We start from the raw sequence: 25071 nt of genomic DNA on the forward strand, positions 1-25071 counted from the left end.
GTTGGTCCCCTGGTGCCAAACTCATCCTAGTTCTTAGGACGGGTTAAATGCATCAAATGAATTTCTCTGCAGGGATCAATACAACTTAATTTAACTTAGAGTAGGCTTCAGTGTTACACAATGTTTGCCTGGAGTCATTTCATCAAAGAATAGTTATACAATCAGGAGCTGACCTTGCAGTAATTAAAGAACAAATAAAATCCAAATTGGTTGTCAGATAGAATAAATTTAAGGAGAGCTGATAATGGCATCTGCATTGACTATTGTAGAGCACCAGTCAGAGAAAATAGCACCCGACAGTCTTGTTTAATAAACAAAATAAGACCTAAGTTAATGAGAACAATACTCAGTAAATGTGATGTATATTTATTGTGCTTCTCGTGATTTGGAGAGAGGCCAGAGTATTGGTGACACGTGGAGCCCTATAAGAACTGCCTACTCCAGCGGCCCCCAACCCCCGGGCCTCGGACTGGTACCGGTCCGTGAGTCGTTTGGTACCGGGCCGCGAGAGTTGAGGTTCAGGTGTGAAATGTATAGTTTTCAGGGTTTTTATCGGTTTTCAGCGTTATTTTGTTATCGTTTTTATCGTTTACTCGGTTTTCCTTGGTCTTTTCACGTGTGTTATGAATAAATTTTCTTTTTTTCGGTACCAGTACTAGTTTTATTTTGTTGTATTTATCCGCGACACCTTAAAGGCCAGTCCATGAAAATATTGTCGGGCATAAACCGGTCCATGGCGCAAAAAAGGTTGGAGACCGCTGGCCTACTTGGTATGAAACAGCATAATATGAGCAGAAATGATGCACCACTATGTGCACGCAGTTCAGTTACAGTGCCATTATAAATCTAAGGGCTGAGGTTCTTGCACATTGGCAAATAAAACAGAAACTGTTTACAAGGCTAAACATAATTAAGGCATGTGTAAAACTATCGAAGTAAAGAGTTTTACTATAAAACATTAGCAAAGACTTGAGGATATGATTAGTACTCCGGCTGTTTGTGTCAGTGAATAGCTGAGAGCTCCTGCCAGCATCATAAGTGTTCATTATTGTGGGATTGATGGGGAGACAGAAAGAGGGCATGTGACAGACGAGAGACGAGAAAACAAAGTGGATGGACGATCTGTGAGAAGTGTTCATCTGTTGATTTCCCCCGAAGTCTTTCAAAGGACAAACCTCCTGACTATAACATGATGCAGTTCTTCTCCAGTTATGTGCATAGTCTTGCTTTTTACTGTCCTTTGTGTCATATGTGGGATTTCTATCCGTGACAAACTGGTTAAATGAGGTCTCGTACAGTAAATTGCATTTTTATTTATGGCGTCTGTACAACACTGTTCTTTTTTCTTCTTCTTCCTTTTTTTGGTCTCTCAGTACAATTCAATTAAATACTGGGCAGGATGAACAGAAGTGTAGTCTGCCCTCATTACACTATGTTAATTTAATTCCTCATGTGACAGGACTATCAAGTGACTGTTTGGACAAAGGGAGGAACTTGTAGCAGGTTGACCCAATTACTTCTCATTAAATGCTTTACAAACCACAAGCTGTGGCACTGTCCATTCAGTATGCATATGAGATCACCCAGCGGTCCAGTACAGAGTAAACTGCAAGCAGCATTTTTTTTTTTGTCCCAGAAAACGAGTTTTGCAGCTTGTAAAAGTTGTTTTGAACTCTGCTTGTTGTTCTCTTTTACCGTTCCTCACTGCTGGAACGAAGAATTAAAGGAGCTCCATGCTGATATGAGGAGGGTAGCAGGTCAGGGATTTTGTAACTCAGTTTTGTGAAGATGATTCCAACAAATTCAGTGTTGATTAATTTAAACAGTGCTCTCATTCAGCATTTGTACTGTTGGAGGTTTAAGAAAAACTGTTTGTTTTTTTTGGTTGCAAGTTTGCTTCTTAGTTTTATCGTAGAGGACAGGGAAGTACATAAAAACCGCTTTGCCTGAAGCAAAAGGAATTATGCAATACCTGAAAGTTGGCTCATAGATGTAAACAAAATCTCTTATTTCATGTGTCCACTACTGTGCAAAAGTCTGAAGCCACCCTTCATTTCTTTATATTTACCTTCGAAGGAGCCATGGAAACATGCTGCCAGTGCGCTAAAAGCATACTTGGAAAGTGTTCCATTGTGTCTTTTTCTATTAGTAATAAATCAGCCATCCAAGAGCCTGAAGTTAACATTAATGAACCAGCACGGGATCATTTTGACAGAAAATGGAGCAAAAGGAAGCCGCTATCCAAAGAAAAGCTTTGGAATATCCTTCAAGAAGTCTGGAGAACCATTCCTGAAGACAACTTAAAAGAAATGACAGTAAAGCTTCCCTAAGACAGTTCCGGCTGTGTTGAAGAATAAAGGTGCCAAATATTGACTTTCAAGTCTGTTAGAGTTGCACAAACTCTGTTTTTGCCTTATGCACGCTATTTCCATTTATGTTTGCACATTTCAATAAATTGCTACATCTTTTTCTCTTTGGCTTGAGACTTTTGCACAGCAGTACATATAGCTTTCTCCTGTTTGTTCATTGATGAAGTCACGTAGCTCTAACACTTCTTTTAGTTATTGTACTGACTATCAGTCGGTTCATCTTTTGGCCATGACATACCAAGCTGGTAAGAAATCAGCAGAAGAAGGAGAGTTTTATCAGGTTGAAAACAGACATTCCAGTGAAAGTGGATTATTTATTGCAGAAAGTATGAGACATAATTTGGTGTTTGGATTATTATAATACAAGGGATCTGCAATCAGCTTCTGACCTCATCTGCTCTCTGGGTTGTTTTTTGCATTACCGTTATCTATCTGACACCTTGTCATCCGTTATCTTTTGACATCTTAAGCCACGCAGCCTCCCTCTCTCTGCTGGCAGGCATCTTTGTTCCAGCCCCTCACACCTTCTGTCTCTCCAGCAGAGAGAAACAGTCTCCCCTGAGGACCACACTTAGCCAAGCTCATAACCTGTGCTGATTTATCACACAGGTTCATTTAGGCTCAAAAACAAACTCTGCCGTTGTTATAAATAACACATTAATTAAAGGAAACAAAAATCTGATGCTACTAAAATTAACCACTTTTTCTATGTTACAGCTTGAGCTAAATAGATTCCTATATATAAATATGTGTTGGCATGATTCTGATTGATTACATGCAGTGATAAGAGCAAATTTAGCCAATGCACACATTAAATGAATCCAAAAAAAAAGTTAGTGTGCACATTTTTTGAGTGCAAGATAAGAAAAGAACACTGTTTTGCACAAATTAGCGACTGAGCCTGGCTTATCTTTTTTCTTCATTTAATTTTTGAGGTTTCTTACAGCTTATCGTTACCTTTTCGTACAGGAAAGCTATAAAAATGCTGTTCTAAAGCCGCAGGGCATTTAATTCACCACAGCAAGTTGAAGTAGAGCAAAAGACTGTATCTAATTTGTGGTGCAGTAATATTTAATTCAAGATGCAAAGGGATAAGAAAATTGGCTCACACTGACTGCTTTTTCATGGCTTTAGTTCTTGGAAATGAACAGAAGGCAAGGACAGATATGATTAGAATGCCACTGACAATAAATTCATTCTCATTTGAACTGCATATTTTGACTTTGTTTTTGTTTGTTTGTTGTTTTTTTTTTAGTTTTTATTTAACAATGTGAAGCAGGACCTAGGTTATAAGATTGCAGTGGCTGAGGCTTGGCTTCCCATAGCCAGAGTTTAGATTAAATATAGAATACATATGTGTTAATATGTGGAGTCATTTTTTTTTTGTCTGTACTTCATATCCCGTTTATTATCAGTAATTATGCACCCATTGCTTTTTTACTTGTTTTATCATACTTACTACCACACAGCACACTAAACTTAACTACACTCAAGTGTTTTTGTAGCTTTTAGACCATGGGTGTCAAACATAAGGTCCAGGGGGTGAAATTTGCCTTGCTCAGTCTCTACAATTAAATTCTCTCCCCATGATTGTTCAAACTACACCAAAGGAATTTAGTAATAGATTAAATTACAGGAAAAAATAATCAACTATAAAAATGTATCTTTATTACAATGGGTCAAAACTTTTTAAAAAGCCTATTTTCTGCGAATTACCAAAACCTTCATGCTTTATAATTATATTACAGTCCATATTTAAGCCCAAAGAGTTGTGCTGACATATTTCTTTTTTCTTTTTCTTTTTTTTTTTTAAATACAACAGTTTCTATATTAGGTTGAAAACTGAGATATAAGGTTAAAATTGCACATATTTTTCTTATACAAAACATATCTCAGAGATTAAGCTAGCTTACTGATATTGACAGAAAGGAGAATTTCACTGATCTGGACCACTTAAGATCAAAGATGTAAAATGAGTTTGACATCCCTCCTTTAGCAACAAGGTAAAGAACATTCAGCATTGTTTCACTTCACTCATTTCACCCTGCTTTATTAGGAAGGGGGAAAAAACAAAGCATTTGGCCTTTGCATTCCATCTTAAGACATTAGGACAGTTAAAACTGGGGTTGGTCCTGTAGTTTCAAAGTAAAAGGCTGTTGACCCGTCTTCTTCCCAGACATAGTCTGGCATTGTATCAACCTGAAATGGCTCTTGCTAGCAAAGGCTGGTAAAGTACAGTAGAGTATCTCCCCCAAGCAAATCTTCCCAGTGACTGAAAACATCACCCACCAGGTTTCATGTTAGCAGCCCAACTATGCTAGATATGCAGGATTCATTGTTGAACTTTGATGACTATTCTGAGAGGGGTTTTGGGAAGTTGAGTGTTAATTGACTCGATGAAAGATTCTTTGTCTATTACGACTTAAAAAGATGTTCTCTGTAGCACGGGCCAAGCTAACGTAGCAACACCAGCACAGACAACAATAGTAGCACCTATTACCAGCTCCATATGCACACTGCCATATGGTGACAACACACACAGCTATAACACGTAGGCACAGGTAATACACATAGCATCTGTGGATTACCAATGCAATCCCATGTTGGCAGTGTTGGGGAGTAACGGAATACATGTACCGCCGTTATGTATTTAAAATACAAAATATGAGTAACTGTATTCCGTTACAGTTACCGTTTTAAAAGGTGGTATTCAGAATACAGTTACTTTGCTGATATAAAGGGCTCACACGGTGGTATTTTCCAGTTTCATATGTTCGGCTGTGCCCTCTCTATTTTTGGTTTCCACGCCCCAAACAAAACATGCATTAAGACGCTCTAATGCCTGTGTCTCAATCTCGTGGCCCATGTCACCCCTACTTGCGGCTCGAATAATGACGTGAAGAAATATTTTTAAAAGTTATTCACAAAAATGATTTAATATGAAGGCAATAGGCAGAGTGTTACAGGCATCGCCCTAAAGAATGGAGCTTCATGGGCAGTGTAGTCCATGCTGCAGGGAGACTGGACTGCCATACCTGTTATGTGTTTGAGCGCAAGGGAGGGAGAAAAAGGAGAGTGGAAAAGTACGAGTTGTCACCGACCATAAGCGGGAGCTGGAAGCATGTAAATATAATAATAACCACTGCAGCCAAAAAGAGAGCCTGACGAGCCCAGTTGTAAGTAAGCTATTAAGACTCGATTGTACACTTTTTTCGTGTTTTTCTCCAAAACAATAAGTTCCGTTGGAGCAGCCTTTCAACGCCTCTCTCTGTCTCTCGGTGGCAAAGTTGACCCAGACAACAAAGTAAAGCTAGTTTTCGGCTACAACCCCGACACGAACCTGACGTATTAGCCAGAGGTCCCTTTACTACGGTTTGGAGCCGCAGACCTTCAGTAACAGTAATAAATCACAGCAATAGTACATTCATGTAGTTGTAAACAGCATGATAATATATTAAGTAATCCAAAGTATTCAGAATACGTTACTCTCATTGAGTAACGTAACAGAATACGTTACAGAATACATTTTGGGGCATGTATTCTGTAATCTGTAGTGGAATACATTTTAAAAGTAACCTTTCAACACTGCTTGTTGGGCGTTTACGATGTGGAGTCGTAGTTCTCACTTAAGTTATTTGTATTTTTTTTTTTAATAGGTCACACACAGAGGACTTAAAATACATGCGCTACTTTTGCATACAGTATGATGAGTGAAAGTTCGGTGTTTACAAACAGCAGAAACTAAATGGCACAAGATTGAACAGAAGGATTTGTACATAAGGCGGTAAAACTTGAACGCTACTTAAAGAGGGCTTGAAGTGAACCTTTTTAGCGGTTCTAAAATGCTATGATTGCTTTCATTCTTTAAAATAAATCTTCATTATCTTTGCACGTGGCTTCTCTCCTAGTCGGCCTTAATCATGTTTGAGTTATTTTGTTAGTGTGTTTGTGTTGTATGTGCTGGGGCACATACCTTATTGAGGTGTCAATCTGCAGATGTTAACTTTCACATACTTCCAGATCCATTAATATGTCAGGTTAGTCTCACCGTCACCAACAACATCCTTAATCATGCTAAAGCAGCATTGTACATGAGCTTCAAGAGGAGGAACATCTGAAAAAAGAAAGCAAGGGAGAGTGTGTCAGACCAAGTCAAAGTCAAGACTGCAGCACGTCACAGTCAATTATTGAGGTCGTCTGACAGTTGAAATAGTAAGCTAGGCCCTCTGTTTACATGCACATGTCCATATACGTTTGCATGCTTGTTGATGTCCACATTTTTTTCTCTCTCCATCAACTCAGTCTGGCTAGGCTGGCCTAAAGCTACTTCTCACACACTGCATCCCCTGGCCTGGATCCAGCATATATGGAGCCAGCTGGCTTGATCTGTCTGCCAGGTCAAATATGGCTCCAGTGTGTTGTCTTAGGGCCTGCTTTCTTAGTCAGACTTATTCTGTGAAAGCAAAAACAAAAGCTGCAATTGTTTTTGTGTAATGTCAGTCTGGAGTTTCTGAAAAGAAATAACTGCTAGTTAGTGTTCTTTAGATACCTCGTTTCTTTGAATTATTGTGATGATTATTTTTTAAATGTATTTATTTTTTTAGTCAGTCATGTTAAAAACACGTGCATGCACACACATGCACACTAAGCAACAAGAAGACAGGGTTACATTTTTCTATAGAATAATACGTCTGTGAAAAGAATGGAAATGTGGAAAGCGATTGTTGACCCGAGTCTGACTTTTCACACTGAATATGTTTTGGATCTGTAGTTGTTTTGATAAAACCAAAAAAGTGTTTCAATTTCAATTTACAGATAAATCTATTGGGTTAATCTTTCTTAAGTCTCTGATGTTTGCTGCCATCCCGTTTGTAGGGACTCCTGGTCTTGTTTACTCCTTCATGACAGAAGCCTCTGTTCTAAATTGTGTTTATCATGGAAGGTTTGATGTTCTGCCAGTCGAACCTGAAGCACCGGGAACATTTGAAACTCTTTGACTAACTGGCAAATCCTTAGCCCTTCTTAGCAGGCCAGGGAAATAACTTATAATGTTTGATAGCTTTCCCGACCTTAACATAAACTGAAGTGATCGGGAAGAATAATATAAGCACATAAAATACTACCATAGGGTGCAGCTGTTCACCTTGCTGCTTAAAATAGGGTAGGGACCACCCCAGTCTTTTGTAGACCGAAGTGGACTTTCCTATTTAAGGTAAGATCAGATGGGAAATCTGGTTGGGAGGCATTTTCTCCATTTCAGTTCCTTAAAATATGCCAGCACCCCCACAGCACTCAGAATAGAACACTAAACCACACATCCTCCCACAGTTACAAAATTAGACTGTCTCTGTTTGTTTCCTACAGTGACAGAAGACCTGCAGTAGTTCTACCTTTCTCATGTGCTGTTAAACACAATAGCTAAAATTGTTTGTTTAAAGAGTCGGTGTGTAGTTATCAGGAGTTTCTAAGGCACCCTTGTGTTTTGTATTCAGGAAGAAGTTCTAAATGTTCGTGAAGCTTTTGACCACTGATTATATATGTTTTTTTAAACATGCTTGATTGATGCTGAAATATCTGGGTCAGCTTGTAGTTGAGGATGGAAATTACAGAGCGCTTTTAAATCTAAGCGTTGCAACATTTAAGTTTTTTTTAATAACTTTTTCTTCTCACTTTTGTTGAATATGCAGAATGAATTTGGACAAAATGTGACCTTATACCTCACCATCTTTCATGACTTGGTTTTTAAGCAGTGTTTCTTTTTCATGTGATGTGGCTGAGGATGAGAAATTGTGCATATTCTTTTCAAATAATAGGAATATAAACCTTTTGAGCAGTCCCTGAGCAGGAGTAAAAGAAAAAAAGGTCAATGCATGTTATGTTCGGCTCATATATCTAGGTCACGTGGTCATCCAGTTGTTACAGGAAAATGACGGTTAACATGGCTGGGGGCAGTGAAGGGAGGATGGATAGAGCAATGGAAAGATGGGGGAGTGTATGGACTTAATCTGTGCCATCATATTAAGAACAGCTGGTTTGATGCTGGCTTTCTGCGTTTATGTGTGTTGAGGTGTTGGAATACAATTTACGATTACTGGAAGTTATATGGACCAAAATAGAAGCCTTGTTTTGTCCTTCATCAGTGGGTCGAACCACTGTTGTATGTGTCTGTGTTGAATTTTGGCTATTTCATTTTATTAATTTCAGAAACATTTTTCCTTCTCTAATAATGTAGCGTTCACTGCTAGTGTTGTTGACTGGCCACTCTTAAGTTGTGAAATTTAAGGTGTATCTCTGTGTCTGGTGACATGCAGTTCTCAGTGTAGCTGGCATAAGCTGAATCTATCCAAGAAGTATTTGCATTCATCCATCCATGCACTTTATTAACTTCTGTTTGTTCTGAGTCACAGGACACTGGAGCCTATCCCAGTTGTCATATTCAAAGAGTATGTTACATCCTGCACACGTCACCAGTCTATCTCAGGGAATGTTTACTCTTTTTGTTAACATGCCGTAAACTAGAGCTTGGACCAGTTTCAATTTTCTTGGCTAATTCTGAATTCCAGTTTTTTTCCAAAGTGTGACCTACCGATACAGTTTTTTTTGCCAGTTCTGGTTTTCTTTCTAAGAATGACAACTGAGTAACTTTCTTAATTGAAGAATAACGGGTTCATAATAAAAGAAGTTAACACTACAATTTCTCTCAAACTGCAAGTAAGTCACAGGATCTCTTGTCACTTAAAAAACAAAGCGTGTGGCTACTGGAAAACCGAGCAGATAATTTCTGAAAATGCATCGTGTGAGCACATTGAGACTTCTATGTGCGATTCATGGTTGTTATATCAGTCGAGCAAATTAATAACATACAGGTTAGAACATGTATACGTCTTCCACTCCCCTGCCTTGCCAGGCATGATTACTAAAAACAAACAGGCCTCATGTGCTTTCATCTCAACAAGGTAACTGTGGGTCAGACTCTTCTGTTGTTGTTGTTTTCTTTTAATCTGTCCTTCTCTTAGTTTAAGGTTAATGTATGACACTGGAATATGTGTCATTGACTGGCCTGGTGCTGTTGCTTTACTTTTCCAGATGTTGATATTAGTGTGTAAATATTAGTCTAGCACCTGTGTAGCATTTGTGATAACTGAACCTCATGTTAGCTTAGCCTGGCAAACTTTGCGTTGTGTGCGGTGAGTGTTAAGAGGTGAGCTGCGTGCTGTGTTCAAGTATAATGAAGGTCAGTTAAGGGTTAGAACTGGCTAAGCGTGAAGAAAACCCTTTGCCTTTGTATTCTCATGGGTTCTGATCCTGTGACATTTTGTCTGTTGTCTCTGAAATACTGTATCAGTGTAAGCAACACTTATATTTTTGTGGCATTAGTACTTCTGAAGGGCAAGGGGAAACTGGCCCGCATGTCAATCAGAGCTCAGCATTTTGTGCTGAAATGCAGTAAGTGCTCATCAACCAGACTAATGGATTGTTTTCTTCCTGTCATTCTTTTCAGTTACATTTGGGAGGGTGTTTATTTGGTCTTCTTATTTTGGTTTTGACATGGATTTTTTTTTTGTAAGTATACCAACCTGTTGACTAAAGAGGGAAAAAAAGTGAAATGAGAATAGAGAAGTGGACTAGGGAAGTGCACCAGCAGTGGGTGAGCTTACTGTAAAATAAAACGAGCATTCGGTGTAAATGGCAAATGCGTGCGTGTGTCTGTGTGTACGCACAAAAAAACCCAAAAGAAAAACAAAAAAACCCTTGCATTTTCAGTTTTCAGTTTTATTTGTCATGTGCAAGTTAGCACAGGGTCAACATTGCAATGAAATGTGTTTGACGAGCAGCAGTCACTCAGCAGCATGATACAGTAGGCGAAAATATAATAAAATAAAATAAAATAGAAAAATAGTAAGGAGCAAAATATTAGAGAGACATGGTAAAAGAGAAAAGATGGCTAAATATATATGTATCTATAAATATAAATATATGTACACTAGTGTTTAAATAAGAAAATCTTGAAAAGAAATATGACGGGAGGGCAGATGGGATATTGCACAGGAATGAGCAGCAGAAAATTACAGTATTGCACTTTTAAAAGTAAATATCAATGACAATAAAGTGAAGCATTCTTTCTTTCCACTGAGAAGGCAGTGGGCAGATCTACCCAATGCACTTGTTTGTTTGTTGTTATTTTTTATAGGGAATTTAGTAATAATTTCCTTCAATGTTTTTAAAATTGTTATTGAAAGAAGTTTTGATATGTGTTCTGTAAACTTTTGTTATTGTGCCAGAAGTAACTTGAGAACCCCAGTGATTATTAGTATTGTATAAATGCCCTTTGAAGAATACTCCAACCTCACTAGACTCGTTCCAACTGCTTCTCAGAACAACTATAAACGCTTTGATTCCTGCTGTGTTCAGATAGAGTGTCTTAAAGGGGTCTGAGAGATCATATGCTGGCCCTTACTGGAACCTTCTAAAGAATAAATACGGTCAGTGTTTTGGTCTTTTTATACAAGTGAATGAAAAGAATGCTTTTCCTAACTTATTTGGGTGTTTTGTGTAATTCACAGTGCGTCAGCGTTAGTGCTGGAGTTGCTTGTTGGAGAGGAGCCTTTTATCTCTCCTTTGGCACTACATCATGTGCAGATGTAATCCTCCCTTTAGTTTGCAGCAGCAAGGCAGGCGCGCATGCAGTCACGTATGCGTAGCCTCTCTCTCTCTCTCTCTTTTTTAACTTGCTTCATTCAAGAAACACACATTAGCACTACTGTCTCATATATGCCTCACTGACAGGGTTACATGAACAAACACATTAAGCATGCAAGGATGCCACACCCATGCTCCGTCTGCTCTGCCACTGTCCTCATACTCAAGTCTTTTTCCTAACTAATCCTTCCCTGCAACAGTGACAGCTAGCTGCGATTGGTTTGTCCTGTCAGTATTCATGTCTGCCTACATGTTAGTCTGACTCGGGGATGTACTGTAAGTGGTATTAATACTGTGTGTGTGTCCATCACCGTGCAGCTTGGCAGGCCATTGTGTTTTGCTGTTGTGTAATGCTCAAGCTTCAAGCTCTTTTCCATGCAGTCTGCACCCCACTCAGGGTTCAGCGGTGTACTACATATGCACGCATGCACTGCAGCAAAACATTAGCTATTTATAGCTCTGACCCACAAGGACAAAAAAAGCTTCTTGTTGAATTGATCTTCTTCTGTGTCATGTCTTGCTCATTCATACCTGCTTTTTTGAGCGATGATGCAAAGGTGGGGAAAAAAGTGAGTAGAAGAGATTGCATGATTAGAAAGCAGCAGGGAGTCAAGAGGTTGAAGGAATGAGTCAGTGGTGCAGAATAGGCAATAGAGGGAAGTAGGGAGTGGTTTGACGAGCACACGGATGTGAATGCTTTTGTGTTTTTAATATGTGCGAGAATGCACTTGTAGCGGGAGGTCCTCAGGTAGTTCTCCAGCACTTAATCTAATTTCCAGTTTTACTCATTTTTATAGATTCAGGTGAATCGGTGGAGTCTGTAATACCTATATGTACATTTTCTCCTGTTGCACCTGCATCTGTCTAATCGCAGCGGAATAACGTGGGAGAGTTAAAGATGAATCAGTCTGTGAAAACATTCTCTGAATGAATTTTATATAATCTGTTGTTCTTCAGTGGTGTAATTGGAGGCTTGTAGGCGAGACCGCTATGTAGGTGGGGAGTCTACTGTATGTGTTTGCATACTGAGAGAAAATGAATGGGATTATATTGATCTGAGTGGGACAGAGTGTAGCTGCTCAGACAGACCCAGGTGGTTCCGCTCTGCCTGTTTTACAGTCCGCTCTGATTCGCTACGATCAGCTCGACATCTCTTTGGTCGAGTATAACGATCTTTCTGGAAACTGCTGTGACCCTCGGCAGCCGTTAATAACGTGCTAAGAATAGTTTGCAACTTGTCAATAGTTTCTGAGCTCAGTGGTGGCGACAACAGGGCATGCATGCAGCATGTGTACACCCGTATAGATTCGTGTGTGTGTGTGTGTGTGTGTGTTTTCTTTATGTGGGCTAGGTGGTCTGTAAGTATGACTCATCCACTCACTGCTATAAATTAACAACAGCACTACAACGACTTGAAGCTACAGCTTGATCCTGTACACATGTGCAGTTGCTGCATTTGTCCCTTTTTGTGGGTGGAAATGTGCAACTGTTTAGAAGATAATTCTTTGTGGATATCTAGGGAAGGACTGATGAAGCTGTGTTTTTGAAATGGGGAAAATAAGAATAGCGTTTGTGTGGCTGGACACAGTAGATGTCTGTGGTCAGACTAACTGAACTTTCTTGAGGCTTCCATCTGTCATTTACTCTGACAATACACAGTGTGAACTGCTTGTCACTGCCATGCACAGTGGCATTATGTGAACAGGCTTACATGTCCTCGTACAGTAGGTCTTTGTTAGTGTAGGAGACAAGTGAAAGGGTGGGGGCGCTTATGGATTGACATAGACGGAGAGAAGAAGTGAATAAATATGGAGTTTGAGAGTCAGTGGAACGGGTTGAAGATCCAATTCAAAAGAGATCTGTAAAGGATATTTCACTATTTGTAAATGAAAATATTGGTTGAACTAATGCATGCAGGCTCAGAACTTGAACGTTCTCTTTTGTTCTAGCTACAGATTTCTTTCTTTATCTTTTTCTTCCTTCCTTTTTACATCTCCATTTTTTCTTTTATGCGTCTCTCCCCTGCAGAGGAGAAGCAGGCCACCAGGATGAAGGAGGAGAATTTGTTTCATCGGAGGTATTCGCTGTGCCCCAGTGCCACCTCCCCGCCCAAAATTGATCCCCGCACCCTCACCAGGAACCTCTCTTATGGAGGAGACAACGACTTCTACAACCTCAGCCCAGGTACAAGGTCGAGCTGTCACAAGTGACAAAACGTGATATTTTGTGAAATAGCGGATTCCAGCGTCTGGGAAAGTATGGCGCGCTGTGGTGAAACATGCTTATGCCGTATTAATCAGCAAACCTCAGCTGCTCTTTCTTAACTGCTTTGTGCACTGCCATGCTTTAATTGTTTGTCAGCAAGTTTTTTCATTTATATGTGACTGTGTGTTGTGGGTTCCCACCAGGCAGTGAGACAGACAGGAATGGTCTCTCCATGCTGAGTAATGAACTTAGTCCTGTCTTATCACCAGGCAGCAAGGTAAGAACTCAGTTCCTGATTGGGCAGGTCCTCAACAGTTGACTATTAATGTCTCATTGGGTGAGAGCACATTGTTGACTTTTGTGATGACTAGTTCTCTCTGATTGCTCATAGTTGTAGCAGAATGAGACATCTGTGGGAATTTTATTGTAGGGAAATCCAGCAGTTGTTTAGGCTTATTTTCGGGGGTGGTGGTTAACAAATGGGTCACTAAAAAATATAGAAGGAAGTGAAAACTTTACATTGTGTTTAAACAGCACCAACACAACAAGAATAAATATAAAACTGTGGGATTTGAAATCTCAGGCCAGTGGTGGGAACTGTGCTTTAGGACCACAAGCCATGTATTTGACTCCCAGACCTATTTTGCCCCGGTGCTGTTTATGTTGTATTAGTGCTAACTATCCTATCTGTTTCCATCCTTATAAATATGAATTAGGAGTGGTAAATAAACATTTCCAGTGGCAGTGGGTAATAGTCCTGTCTCCTCTCCTCTCCTCATGTCGCTTTGCCTCGTCTTGCAAGATTGCCATTTTATATCTGCAATAATTCACATGCACAGCTGCGTCACCCCAAAATACTGAGAATAGCCTTCCCCTCGAATGATGTCATTTACCCTGGATTGTCGTCGTGCACCACATTTGAAAAATGGCTTTCTCTTTGGATGTTACAGAACGCCTGTGTGGGCTCGATGATAATATTGGGTTAGTGCATATAGAACAAGTAACTGCACATCACAGTGAAATTGCAGATTACTTACCACTGTGATTCTAATGTCTGTTTACTTCAGTTCACCCTTTGTTGTTTAACCAAGGAAGTTAGTGGGTGTGTGGTCAAAGCACCACAAATGACTGCCTGCCAAGTTTCCTTGCTGATTGAAAGGGCCACCCACCCCTCTTTACAAACCTTTGAAAACAGTAAGATATTGGGCCGTTCCCAACTAAAACAAATAAGGTTATTTAAACTTTTATTAACCACAAATTTACGTAAATTAAAATCCCTCCCAACAGGATTATTTGTCCATCGTTTAAGTCTGTCTTTCCTTTCTGTCTTAACTCCCGCCTCCAGTCTGAGTCCAGGATGTTTAATGGTGTTGAGAAGGACTGCCCCTCCCCCACCGAGAAGCTGGCCCGGAAGGAGTCGCTCAAGGTAGAGGTCACATCCTTGCTTGAGATGGTCAGCAGCTGTGTTGACTCATGTGCATGCTCATTTTAAATGTTGCAGTATTCAAATATTTAAATGTTTACTTTTGATGTGAAGTCTTTGAATGTTGAATGCTAGAGTTAGTTTGACTCTGCTTCCACCTAGTGTTAAAACTTTGATATCAGTCCTTTGTTCAGTTCTGATCGTTCATTATTGTTTCCTTTTGTTTTTATAATGTTCTAAAGGTCCAAAAGCAGAATTATAGGCAAGAGAAGAAGCGAGCAGCTAAAGAACTGTCCACTGCACTTAAGGACCCCAGCGTCATCATCATGTCCAACTGGTTAAAGGTGTGACACTATGGCAGTAACAGCCAGGATAATAATTGACCCTGTGCACGAGAAAATGCTAACTTCCTGGTTTGAGACCGGATGTGGGGTTGTACATTTCCGGTAGCTTTACTTTGCGGTCAATCGCTACTGCGAAGATATACTCCAAAATCATGTCCAAAACTCGAAAACGGAAAGATCGCGTTAAGTTACAAAGAGCAGAAGGTGGGAACACTCACCACTGTTGTGTCATAAAAAATCTAATGATCAATTTTGACGTTTGAAGAGTTTAGATGATCAGTTGTTTACATCACTCAACACAAGCAGAACTGCATCACTGCAGCAGAAGACACATCGTCCACATTCAGAAGCACATCTCTGTATAGTGACTGGTCTTATGATTTAAACAGGCAAATGTTCAGCATTCAAACTACAGGTGAAGAATAGTCAAACCAGATGTTTCCCCCGTTATGTCGAGATCAGCTAGTCAAGTACACACCTACACAGCATGTTAACAAACCGTGAAAAAAGCCACACAAAAAATGAATGATTGCTGGTAAGGGTTTCTATACATTAGTATTTACGAAGGGTATGTTGTGACTTACCTTAAAAATTACAGTGGTCCCTCACTATAACGCGGTTCACCTTTCACCTCGCTGTTTCGCAGATTTTTTAGTGCAAGTTTGCATGCTTATTTTTATGTCACATTGTGTCCTGCGTCCTCATCGCTGCAGACGATCTCCTCCGTGACGTCTCTCCTGTACAGTACAGAATCGCTGCATCAATCGCTAGCAGTGTGACTCTGAAGTGCAGTACTGTATGTCCACGATGTCCACGAAACGTTTTGCACCGTCAAAAAATAAAATTGGCTATTTGATTTCACCTATCGCTGGTTATTTTTAGAACATAACACCCGCGATAAACGAGGGACAGCTGAGAAATATAACATTTGAATCCATTTTCTCTTTTGCTCTGAGGCGCGGGGAAAAATATGGACGAAGTCGATGAACATCATTTACAGATATATTGGGTAAATGCCCGAGACATCTATAGAAATGTAAATCGCCGCTTGATTTATTCATTTGCTTAACTTGTTTTGGACCATAAACCAGGCGCGAATAGGACACCGGAAAGAAAGCTCCCCACAGGAGTTTCCGCACCGGAAGTAGCAAATGCTAATGTGCACATAGTCAATAACCTTGATGTTAAACTGATGTCATTACATATTGACTTCCCAGTTTCCCTCTTACTTTTTAATGCTCTTAATATTTAAGTTGTGAATTAACATATTTCATTTTCTTTACTTTATTTAGTTGTACTCTAAATTGCTTCCACTCTCATCCCTTATGCTTCTTTAGATCCGTGGCTCTTTAAAAAGTTGGACCAGACTGTGGTGTGCCTTGAAGCCTGGGGTTCTTCTGATCTATAAGACCCCCAAAACAGATCACTGGGTGGGTACCATCCTGCTCAGTGCATGCAAGCTGATCGAGAGACCCTCCAAGAAGGACGGCTTTTGCTTCAAGCTGTACCACCCACTGGATAAATCAATCTGGGCTGTCAAGGTCAGACATATTTGTAGGTTTATTCAGTCCAATTAAAATTATGTAATCAAAAACAGTTAGATTTTAATTGACAATTTCACTCAGCATTAGGACAATTTAATATTTTGTGTATTTAGACAGTTAAATCTGATTTTATTTTTGTTTGTGTAGTAATAATTTTACTTCATTTTACTTTGTGTGGGGAAAAAAAATCTGTCTTGGGTGACACCTAGTGGTTGTATTAAAAAGAAACTGGCTGTCTTCTTTTTTTCCCACCTTAAATGTTATTTCTAAATGATAATTATCTCGTTTAGTGCTGCATAATTCTCATGACCCTTGGGAGAGCCATTTGTTTCAATTGGTGCAACATGAATACACAACATGAAGCATGAGTCAGTATTTGATCCATATCCTCAGGGTCCCAAAGGAGAGAACGTTGGCTCCATCACGCAGCCTCTACCCAGTAACTACCTGATCTTCAGAGCTGCATCTGAGTCTGATGGTGAGGCATCTGAAGGTGCAGCTTCTTGCATGTTTGATGAAACTATATATGCAACCAAACTGATCAACCCTTCTTCCCCTTAAAAAAAAAATCTGCTCTTCAGGTCGGTGTTGGATGGATGCCCTGGAGCTGGCTCTGAGCTGCTCCAGCCTCTACAAGCTGACGGCCAAAGCTGGGAAAGAAGGAGATATCAGCACGACTTCAGAGTCCTCCCATATACTGAACCTGCTGCAGTCCACGGCACTCACTGATACAGAGCTGCTGCAGTAAGTCATAAACTCACATAGCTAGATCCACGGACATATGACTGATTTCAGTCTTTCTTTTATAATTTGTTGTTATTGGATCACCGATGATTCCTGTATTCACGCTTTGCATAATTTCCTTAGGCATTAATAAAGTATTCTGATCCCGATTCTGATTGTTGACCATTTGCCCCATTTTTTTTTTTTCATATCACTGTCAGAAATGCCCATGGTACTCTCACTTATGTGATAAAGCAGCTGAAATTCAGGCTAAAGCCCAAGAATGTCAAATCCAGATTTTATTTATTTATTTTATTTATTCTCTTTTAGGGCTGCCACGATTAGTCGACTAGTCACGATTACGTCGACTATCAAAATCGTCGACGACTGATTTAATAGTCGACGTGTCGTTTGAAGCTTTGTAAGATCACAAAAGACGCAGGATTAAGTAGTAGAATTTAACCGTGTAATAACGGACTGAAACAGAAGATGGCAGCACTGCATGTACAAGGATGCCAGCTGCCGTTAAACCCCGAAGAAGAAGAAGCTATGTCCCAGAATTAATAGTAGTGATGTGCGATACCACTGATTTCCTTTCCGATCCGATACCAAGTAATATTCAGGGTGGTATCGACGATACTGATCCGATACCGATACTTTGTACAAAAACGTATTTTATTTATTGTATCTCAAATTTTCGCCAAATATCAGATTACTTGTTCTCATCACTTAATAATGCAGAGTTAATCATATAGAAATGAAAATATAGAAATAGAAATAAAAAAAACTGAAGTTATGCGCTATTTGAACACGTTGCCTGCCTGCAGCACTAAAGGACTCTGTGAGAGACGTCTGATCTCGCCCTAGCAGCACCTGTCCCTCTACTCCTCTTCAGTTTGCCTCAATATACGCTTGTCATATTCTGTGATATGATTTACTCTGAGGTGTTTGACAAGGTTAGTGATGTTGCCACAACCATACATGCCAACCCTCCCGATTTTTCCGGGAGAATCCCGAATTTTAATATATTTTCAGGTGAGAATGTAGCTGTGTAAACTTGAAATATCTGACACATTGTTTTCAGACCCCCGCGGTCTTTCGTTACTCGGGTTAAACATGATATATAAGTCACTTTGATAACTTAAAAATGTTGTTGTTTGGCTTTTCCAGTTTTTGATTTGTTCGTGAGGAAATCGGTTTGGCTGAGATTAAAGTTATTAGATTAAATTAAATTTAACTTTATTAATCCATTGGGTGGGTTCCTCTGGGGTTTTCACACAGCTGAATAAACGTCAAACAGAAAACTGATTAAACAGAAGTGTGAGATGGTAGAGAGTTCACGCCAGCGCCAGGTTATATTTTAGATAGCAAGGAACAGACGGCGGCGTTTCACTCCACCGAGGGAGCTCGTGACGTCATCAGGTGGAAGCAGCCTCTGAATTTGGAAACCCCGCTGTTTCCGGGCCGGCCAATAATAACGGTGACATTTAACGTATTTTATCCAATAAATAAACACTGTAAAATGAATTTATCCCCCCCCCCCCCCCAAACAGCCTTTTTGAATGTCTCCCTAGTATGTCCACAACACCTCACTTTTTTGCCACATGTATCGCAAACCACGTCTCAGCTGTTTGTGGAGGTAAAATAAGTCCACGTATGACTCCAATTACGCTCAGCCATTGTTGTGAGTGCGCACGCCAGCGGCTGCTCAGTTTATCAAGACACCACATATTTTCAAAAGCACTCCGAAGTTTTCGGAGACGTCTGTTACCCACTAGCTCGATAGCTAGCCGGGGGCAAGGCTCGCTAACCCGTGAGAACACCGGACTCCCGGCAAATCGTTTTCAAATCCACCGCCGTCTTTCGCTACTCAGGTTAAACATATATAAGTCACTTAGATAACTTAAAAATGTTATTGTTTGGATTTTTTTTAGTATTTTTTTGTTTCTGACTAAATTGGTTTGGCTTTTTAGTTAGCACTTACCTTAACCTCTTAAGCCCCAAGGGGGTTTCTGAGCTTCCTGCTCGAAAATGTAATGCCCAAATTTAATTGATTATTTCTCTGCAATTACAAACTCTGTCCTTACAATCTTGGTATCAAAATAAAGCTAACACTTGGGAAATTTCATCAGAGGTGTAAATATTGAAGCAGATATTACTGTGTCAAAGTTACTGAGACTTGAACACAGAAAAAGTAAGTAGATTTTATCCTCGCCTAATTATTTTTTTTAATTTTTAGCATATAACCCTTTGAAAAATATGCCTCAGACCACATTTGGTTCCAGAAATTCAGTAACCAACATATAAACATCATCTGTGCAAAGATTTATGTTTCTAAAGTGAAACAGTGAAACATTACAGCCCTGTCAATACATGAATATCCAGATGTTGTACAAAAATGTCCAATTTTGGCACACAATTGGACACCATGCCAGTTGATTTTTTTTTAGGTATTAAAGAGCAGAAATTAATAAATTTTATTAACAGGCCTAAACATGCTTTTTTTTTTTTTAAATATATTTTTGAAGAATTAACCACACATTTACATGGCAATGGCCCTTTTCTGCAGCATGCATAGAGCGTTTGATTGGCCTCTGGCCCTTTAAATGGGAGGGGCTGTAACTTTGGTTTCTTTTGCCAAAACCCACGTGGGCCCAAATTTACTGCATGTGGCGTCTGTTCAGTCACGTGTCTGTAGGTGGGTCTAAAATGGAGGTTGTTGGCGGAAAACTGCTCTGATCCGGCTAGGTAGGCATGGTAACTACTGTTAGTCACGTGGCTACCGGCTACCGGTGAAAATAATGGAGGAAATCTGGACGGTAAGCCAATTTCTGTCTTAGCGCATTTGCACCGCTGTGTGTTTTTGTGGTCTTCTTTTGCGGCTCATTCAGTGAATTTTGGTCTAATCGTGGTGAAACTTGGTGTGTGGAGTCAGTGATAGCCCTGGAAGCTAACCAGCCTATCTTTAGCCAGTTACATGAAGTCTGAAGAATTTCTGGTTCGGTTTTGTTTGTTTAGCAGACTTCTGCGCATTTACGTAACTGCTCGTTTAATCACGGCTTGTTTTCGGTGTGTTTGGTGGTTGTAGAAATGGTTTATATCACATTTTAGCTGAGATTCTGAGGTTTCTGTGGATACCACAAGTCTGGACTTATATTTCTCAACCCGCGTTATAACCGATTAAACGTGATCTCCTCCTTTTTGCCCCCGGTACTGTAGGGCTTAAGTGGTTAAACACTTAAAGCTGTAAGCTAATGATAGAGCAGATGCATGCTGGTGCAATAAGCTGTACGTTTTACATCCAATGGATGACGATCTGATTAGTCCACTAATCGCAAAAATAATCGGTCACTAGTCGACTATCAAAATAATCGTTTGTGGCAGCCCTATTCTCTATACATTTTTAACTAGGAGATTTCAAACTGTCTGTTCTTTAAATTATCGTAGTTTTGTAATGCAACTAGGGAAAAAGTCACTTTTAGTGTACTTGTATGTAATCAACCTTATTTAAAAACTCTGCTAGGCTTATAAGAAACCATAGATTCATCACAATCCACACAACATTATACCAAATACAAATACCCCTGGGTATGCTTGGCTGAACTGAGGGCAGGATTCACCTTATAGATAAGAGGTTTGCTGGACTAGGACCTGGGGCAAAATAGTGCTCTGTTTAGTTTAGTGTTTAGTTTTTGAATCAAACTGTTTAATGAGCTACATTTTTCAGACATGGTTTTCAGAGATATTGGACTGAGGCAGATATTATGCATCATCACATGGATGATAAAATGCTGGTTGATGTGTCATTGCTTGGCTGTTTTTGACCACAACTGGGATTTGTGGTCTCCCAAGAGGCGATCGTGGCTCAAGAGTTGGGAGTTCGCCGAGTTGGGAGGTTGCCGGTTCGAGCCCCGGCTCGGACAGTCTCGGTCGTTGTGTCCTTGGGCAAGACACTTCACCTACCGCCTACTGGTGTTGGCCAGAAGGGCCGATGGCGCGATGTGGCAGCCTCGCTTCTGTCAGTCTGCCCCAGGGCAGCTGTGGCTACAACTGTAGCTTGCCTCCACCAGTGTGTGAATGGGTGGATGACTGGGTGTGTAAAGTGCTTTGGGGTCCCTAGGGGGGGACTAGTAAAAGCGCTATACAAATACAGACCATTTACCATTTACCATTACCCTCTTTGGCTGGCTTTTTCCATGCTGTGTCACATACAGCCTCTGTGCTTTCTGGTGGTCAGCTCAGAACAGTGGATGAAGAAACATGGATTCTCTGGAGACATTATTGCTGAATCCAATGTTGGATAACTTCACAATGTTTGGGACAGTTTATTTTTAAATCATCATTGAACCATAACCAAGCAGTTTCCAGAACCAGAAAATGAAAAAAATAAATGGACTTCAACTGTTGTGTAAGCTATATTTTAAAAAAATAAAAATGTATTTTTGTTGGTGGCAGTCTCTGCATTTAATGTAGATTTTGCTTAGTAAGCAGTGCATTGTGCCATAGGAAAAGTGTGGGCACGACTAATAACGATAATTCTGGCTCATTACCAGCATGCACAATAGCAGGATATGATGGCATACAGCCATCATTAGTCCACCCTTGTGTTTTTTGTTGTGACATGTCAGAGTCTGTTGAGCATGTCCTGATTGTGCCCTTCTTTGTGACTCACGTGTTATCAGCCTTTATAAAGCTGGAAAATTGGATTCTGCTAAGTTTTGGCATTTTGCTCGTGTGAGTGGATACAGTCTGACCTTGTGAAAGTGGTTAAAAAAATGCGTTTTGATGAGATCTGGGTATAATGGGGAAAAGGGAAGGATACAAATGGTAAATGACCTGTATTTGTATAGCGCTTTACTTAGTCTCTATGGACCCCACCGGGCCCTCTGACTACCTGCCAGTAGGCAACGGGTGAAGTGTCTTGCCCAAGGACACAACAACCGAGACTGTCGGAGTCGGGGCTCGAACTGGCAACCTTCCGATTAATGCCACTGTTTTGCACATGTCTCAACCAACTCTGTATATTTGTTATATATTTCATTTTATTCTTAAATTTTGCTTGTTTTACGTTATTGTATTTTTGCACAACTCTGTTGCTTGTGAAGCTCGCACACAAGAATTTCACTCGCATGTACTGTACCAGTGTACCTGCACATGTGATGTGACAATCAAAGTAATTTGATTTGATTTGATTACAAGACGAACTGCTAACTCTTGAGCCACGATCGCCCCCACAATTTCCCACAATGAGGATTGTGGGAAATGCCTTCCATTTCCCATTTATGTTGTCAGAGTAACTATGATTATTAGGCATTCTGAGACTTGATCAATGTCTATGAAAAACAGTCATTGGACTTGATAGGCTTAATTTCACAGCTTACACACAATAGAGCGTAATCAGTATAAAACTTTGAGTATTTGCTGTGAAACAAGAAAGCAGAGTTGGGACTTTGTATGAAGTTAATCAATAGCTGAAATCATAAGGTGTCCTGTTTGCCGCTAAAATCCTGTGTGTTTAATTGGTTATGCAGCCCTCATTCTGATCTGTTTGTGTACGGTTTACATCCAACATTAGAAGCCTCATTCCCCCTCAAACCTCCCCTTCCTCTTACCTCCTCCCTCCGGACATCCATCCCAGCATTACCTCCTCTCCAATTCGTCTCCCATCCAATCACAAAAGCCCAACCAGTCACATGACTGACAGAGGAGCAGGAAGATGGAGCACAATATGAGCCATACACCACCCAGACAGAGACGGTAGCAGCACAGCCATTGCAGGCATGCACACAGACACACGTATGCACACACACGAGCGCACACGCATTCAGGAAGCAGGTTTGCCAGAGTCGAAGAAACAGAGCGTCACCTTTTTTTCTTTTAGGGAGTAGAGTGAAAACATTCACACACGCACACAGGAGAAGAGACGAGGACAGGCTGCATCTGTGATTGGATTTACTGGTGGTGTTTTGATCGTTGAGGAAGAGTTTGTCTGTATGTTTTAAGACTTTGAGGTAAGGAAAGCTTATTAAGCTTATTTGCCTTTGGGTGTGTTTGGATTAATAAGTAACATTAACGTTAGCTGGAATGTGACTGTTCAGGTTTGGCAAACCCTGGGGCATTTTGAACCCGTAACTATCTTTGTTGTTGGACAGGCTATTTCCCTGTATGCTGTGACCACAATCCTAATATGTTCTTGTGGAAGCTTGCAGCACAATCCAGTTATTTTCCACTGTCCCAACGGTTGCTCATGTTTGTTAGGAAACAAAGCTTTGGAAATTGATGGCATTGATTTTGCACGATGTAGGACTCTGCAGTCTCACTCCACAGACTTCCACTGTCTGAATTGTAAAATGGCTGTAGGCTGTTCCTTTTTAGCTACCAACCTCATAAATCTCTCCCTCCCTCCTGCTCCTCACTCTCACTTCTTCCTCGTTCCTTCTTTGACAGTTCACAAGCTGATGTATGACTTTCTTCTTTTTCGTTTTCCATATTTTGTTCCCTTTTTTCTTTAAGTGATAGCAGGTCTGAGGTCTGGGCCTTTTTTATTGCAGATTGCAAAATCACACAGCTTGAAAACACTAACTCGGCACAACATGAAGTTTAAGATGATTATTTTCTCGAGTTTATTTTTGGGTTAGTGTAAGCATTTGCTGCACAGACCATATGTGTTTGGATAGTTGTATGTTGTTTTTGTTCTGTACATGTACAAGTTCTGTGACTGAATTTCACTGTTGGGAAAATGTAATCCTTAACCCTTAAAAACCAATCAAATTAGTTATCTTGGGGGGAATTATGTAGTCGGTAATGGTGTGAAATCTTCAGTCTTAGTCACCGGCAGAATCTGTCTTTCTTGATGTGGGATTTTTGCTTGTATCTGGTTCTCAGTAAGTGAAATGGAGCAGTTAATTGAGAGTGAGGCAGATATTATGCATCGTCACGTGGATAATAAAATGCTGTATAATGTGGATTTTTTTTGGTTTGTTCATTTTCCTGTTTTTTCCATGTGAATCCGAGCACACACAAATCTCCTGTATACCTCATTCCTCATCCTGTTGCTGCCGACGGCAATAAAAAAGTCAGCGCAGGTGTGCCATAGTGAGAGTGCTGCTGATTTACATGTTTGTAAATGATCTTGTTGGCAAAACCCCAGTGAGTCTAAAAACTCATCGTTTTACATTGTGTGCTGACAAATACTTAGTAGGCGATTGTCCAATTACTTTTGGGCCCTTAAAATTTGTGCACGCTGTTAAAATGCACGTGTTTCAGTTGCAGTGGTGCTTTACTATAATATCCATTGTTGTTTTAAAATGAATGTGCTGAAGCACAGAGCCTACAAGTAGTTGGGTATTGTCTGTATATATAATACTTGCATGTTTATATATTAACTCGTTTGTGCATCTTTATTGTAGCCACGTAAATTCAAACCTAATGTTTAAGGGGTGGGATATGTGGACGTGAGGCTTTGTAATCTGGATGTCCTGTCAACCCTTGAGGTCAACAAAGTTATTAACATCCATAGTCTCTAAAGTAGCAGACGTACTCATCATAACTGTGAGGAGGATACAAGAGAACATCAGTTCAAAGCCATTTAGAGCTGTAATGTTCTTGGTAGGTAATTTCTTGTTCTTTAGAGACGGCTCCACTAGCAAGGCAGTCATCAAAACTTTGGCTCAAGTGACTTTTGAGAAGTCACTTGATCTTATGCATCATAATGCACAAGTGAAAGATCAAGCCAGTGAGAAGCTATCAGATTTCTCCTCTGC

At 40.1% G+C, this 25071-nt stretch overlaps 1 protein-coding gene across 3 annotated transcripts in view; it reads left to right on the forward strand.

Annotated features, from left to right (window-relative positions):
- The window catches only part of osbpl5 (oxysterol binding protein-like 5), a 51724-nt gene that overhangs the window by 13462 nt on the left and 13191 nt on the right, over positions 1 to 25071 (forward strand). The window contains exons 3-9 of one of the 3 annotated variants that reach the window (XM_087842929.1): positions 13098 to 13253; positions 13478 to 13551; positions 14620 to 14700; positions 14940 to 15041; positions 16379 to 16582; positions 16979 to 17063; positions 17167 to 17329. In XM_087842929.1, coding sequence (XP_087699055.1) covers positions 13118 to 13253; positions 13478 to 13551; positions 14620 to 14700; positions 14940 to 15041; positions 16379 to 16582; positions 16979 to 17063; positions 17167 to 17329 — 845 coding nt within the window. In that variant the 5' untranslated portion in view covers positions 13098 to 13117. Of the gene's footprint in view, positions 1 to 13078; positions 13254 to 13477; positions 13552 to 14619; positions 14701 to 14939; positions 15042 to 16378; positions 16583 to 16978; positions 17064 to 17166; positions 17330 to 25071 lie in introns of those variants that run through there. The other 2 variants (XM_087842928.1, XM_087842931.1) reach the window with 2 other exon arrangements.

Source organism: Neolamprologus brichardi, chromosome 7 (genome assembly GCF_056152115.1).
Source record: "Neolamprologus brichardi isolate AB-2024 chromosome 7, ASM5615211v1, whole genome shotgun sequence".
NCBI classification, from domain to species: Eukaryota; Metazoa; Chordata; class Actinopteri; order Cichliformes; family Cichlidae; genus Neolamprologus; species Neolamprologus brichardi.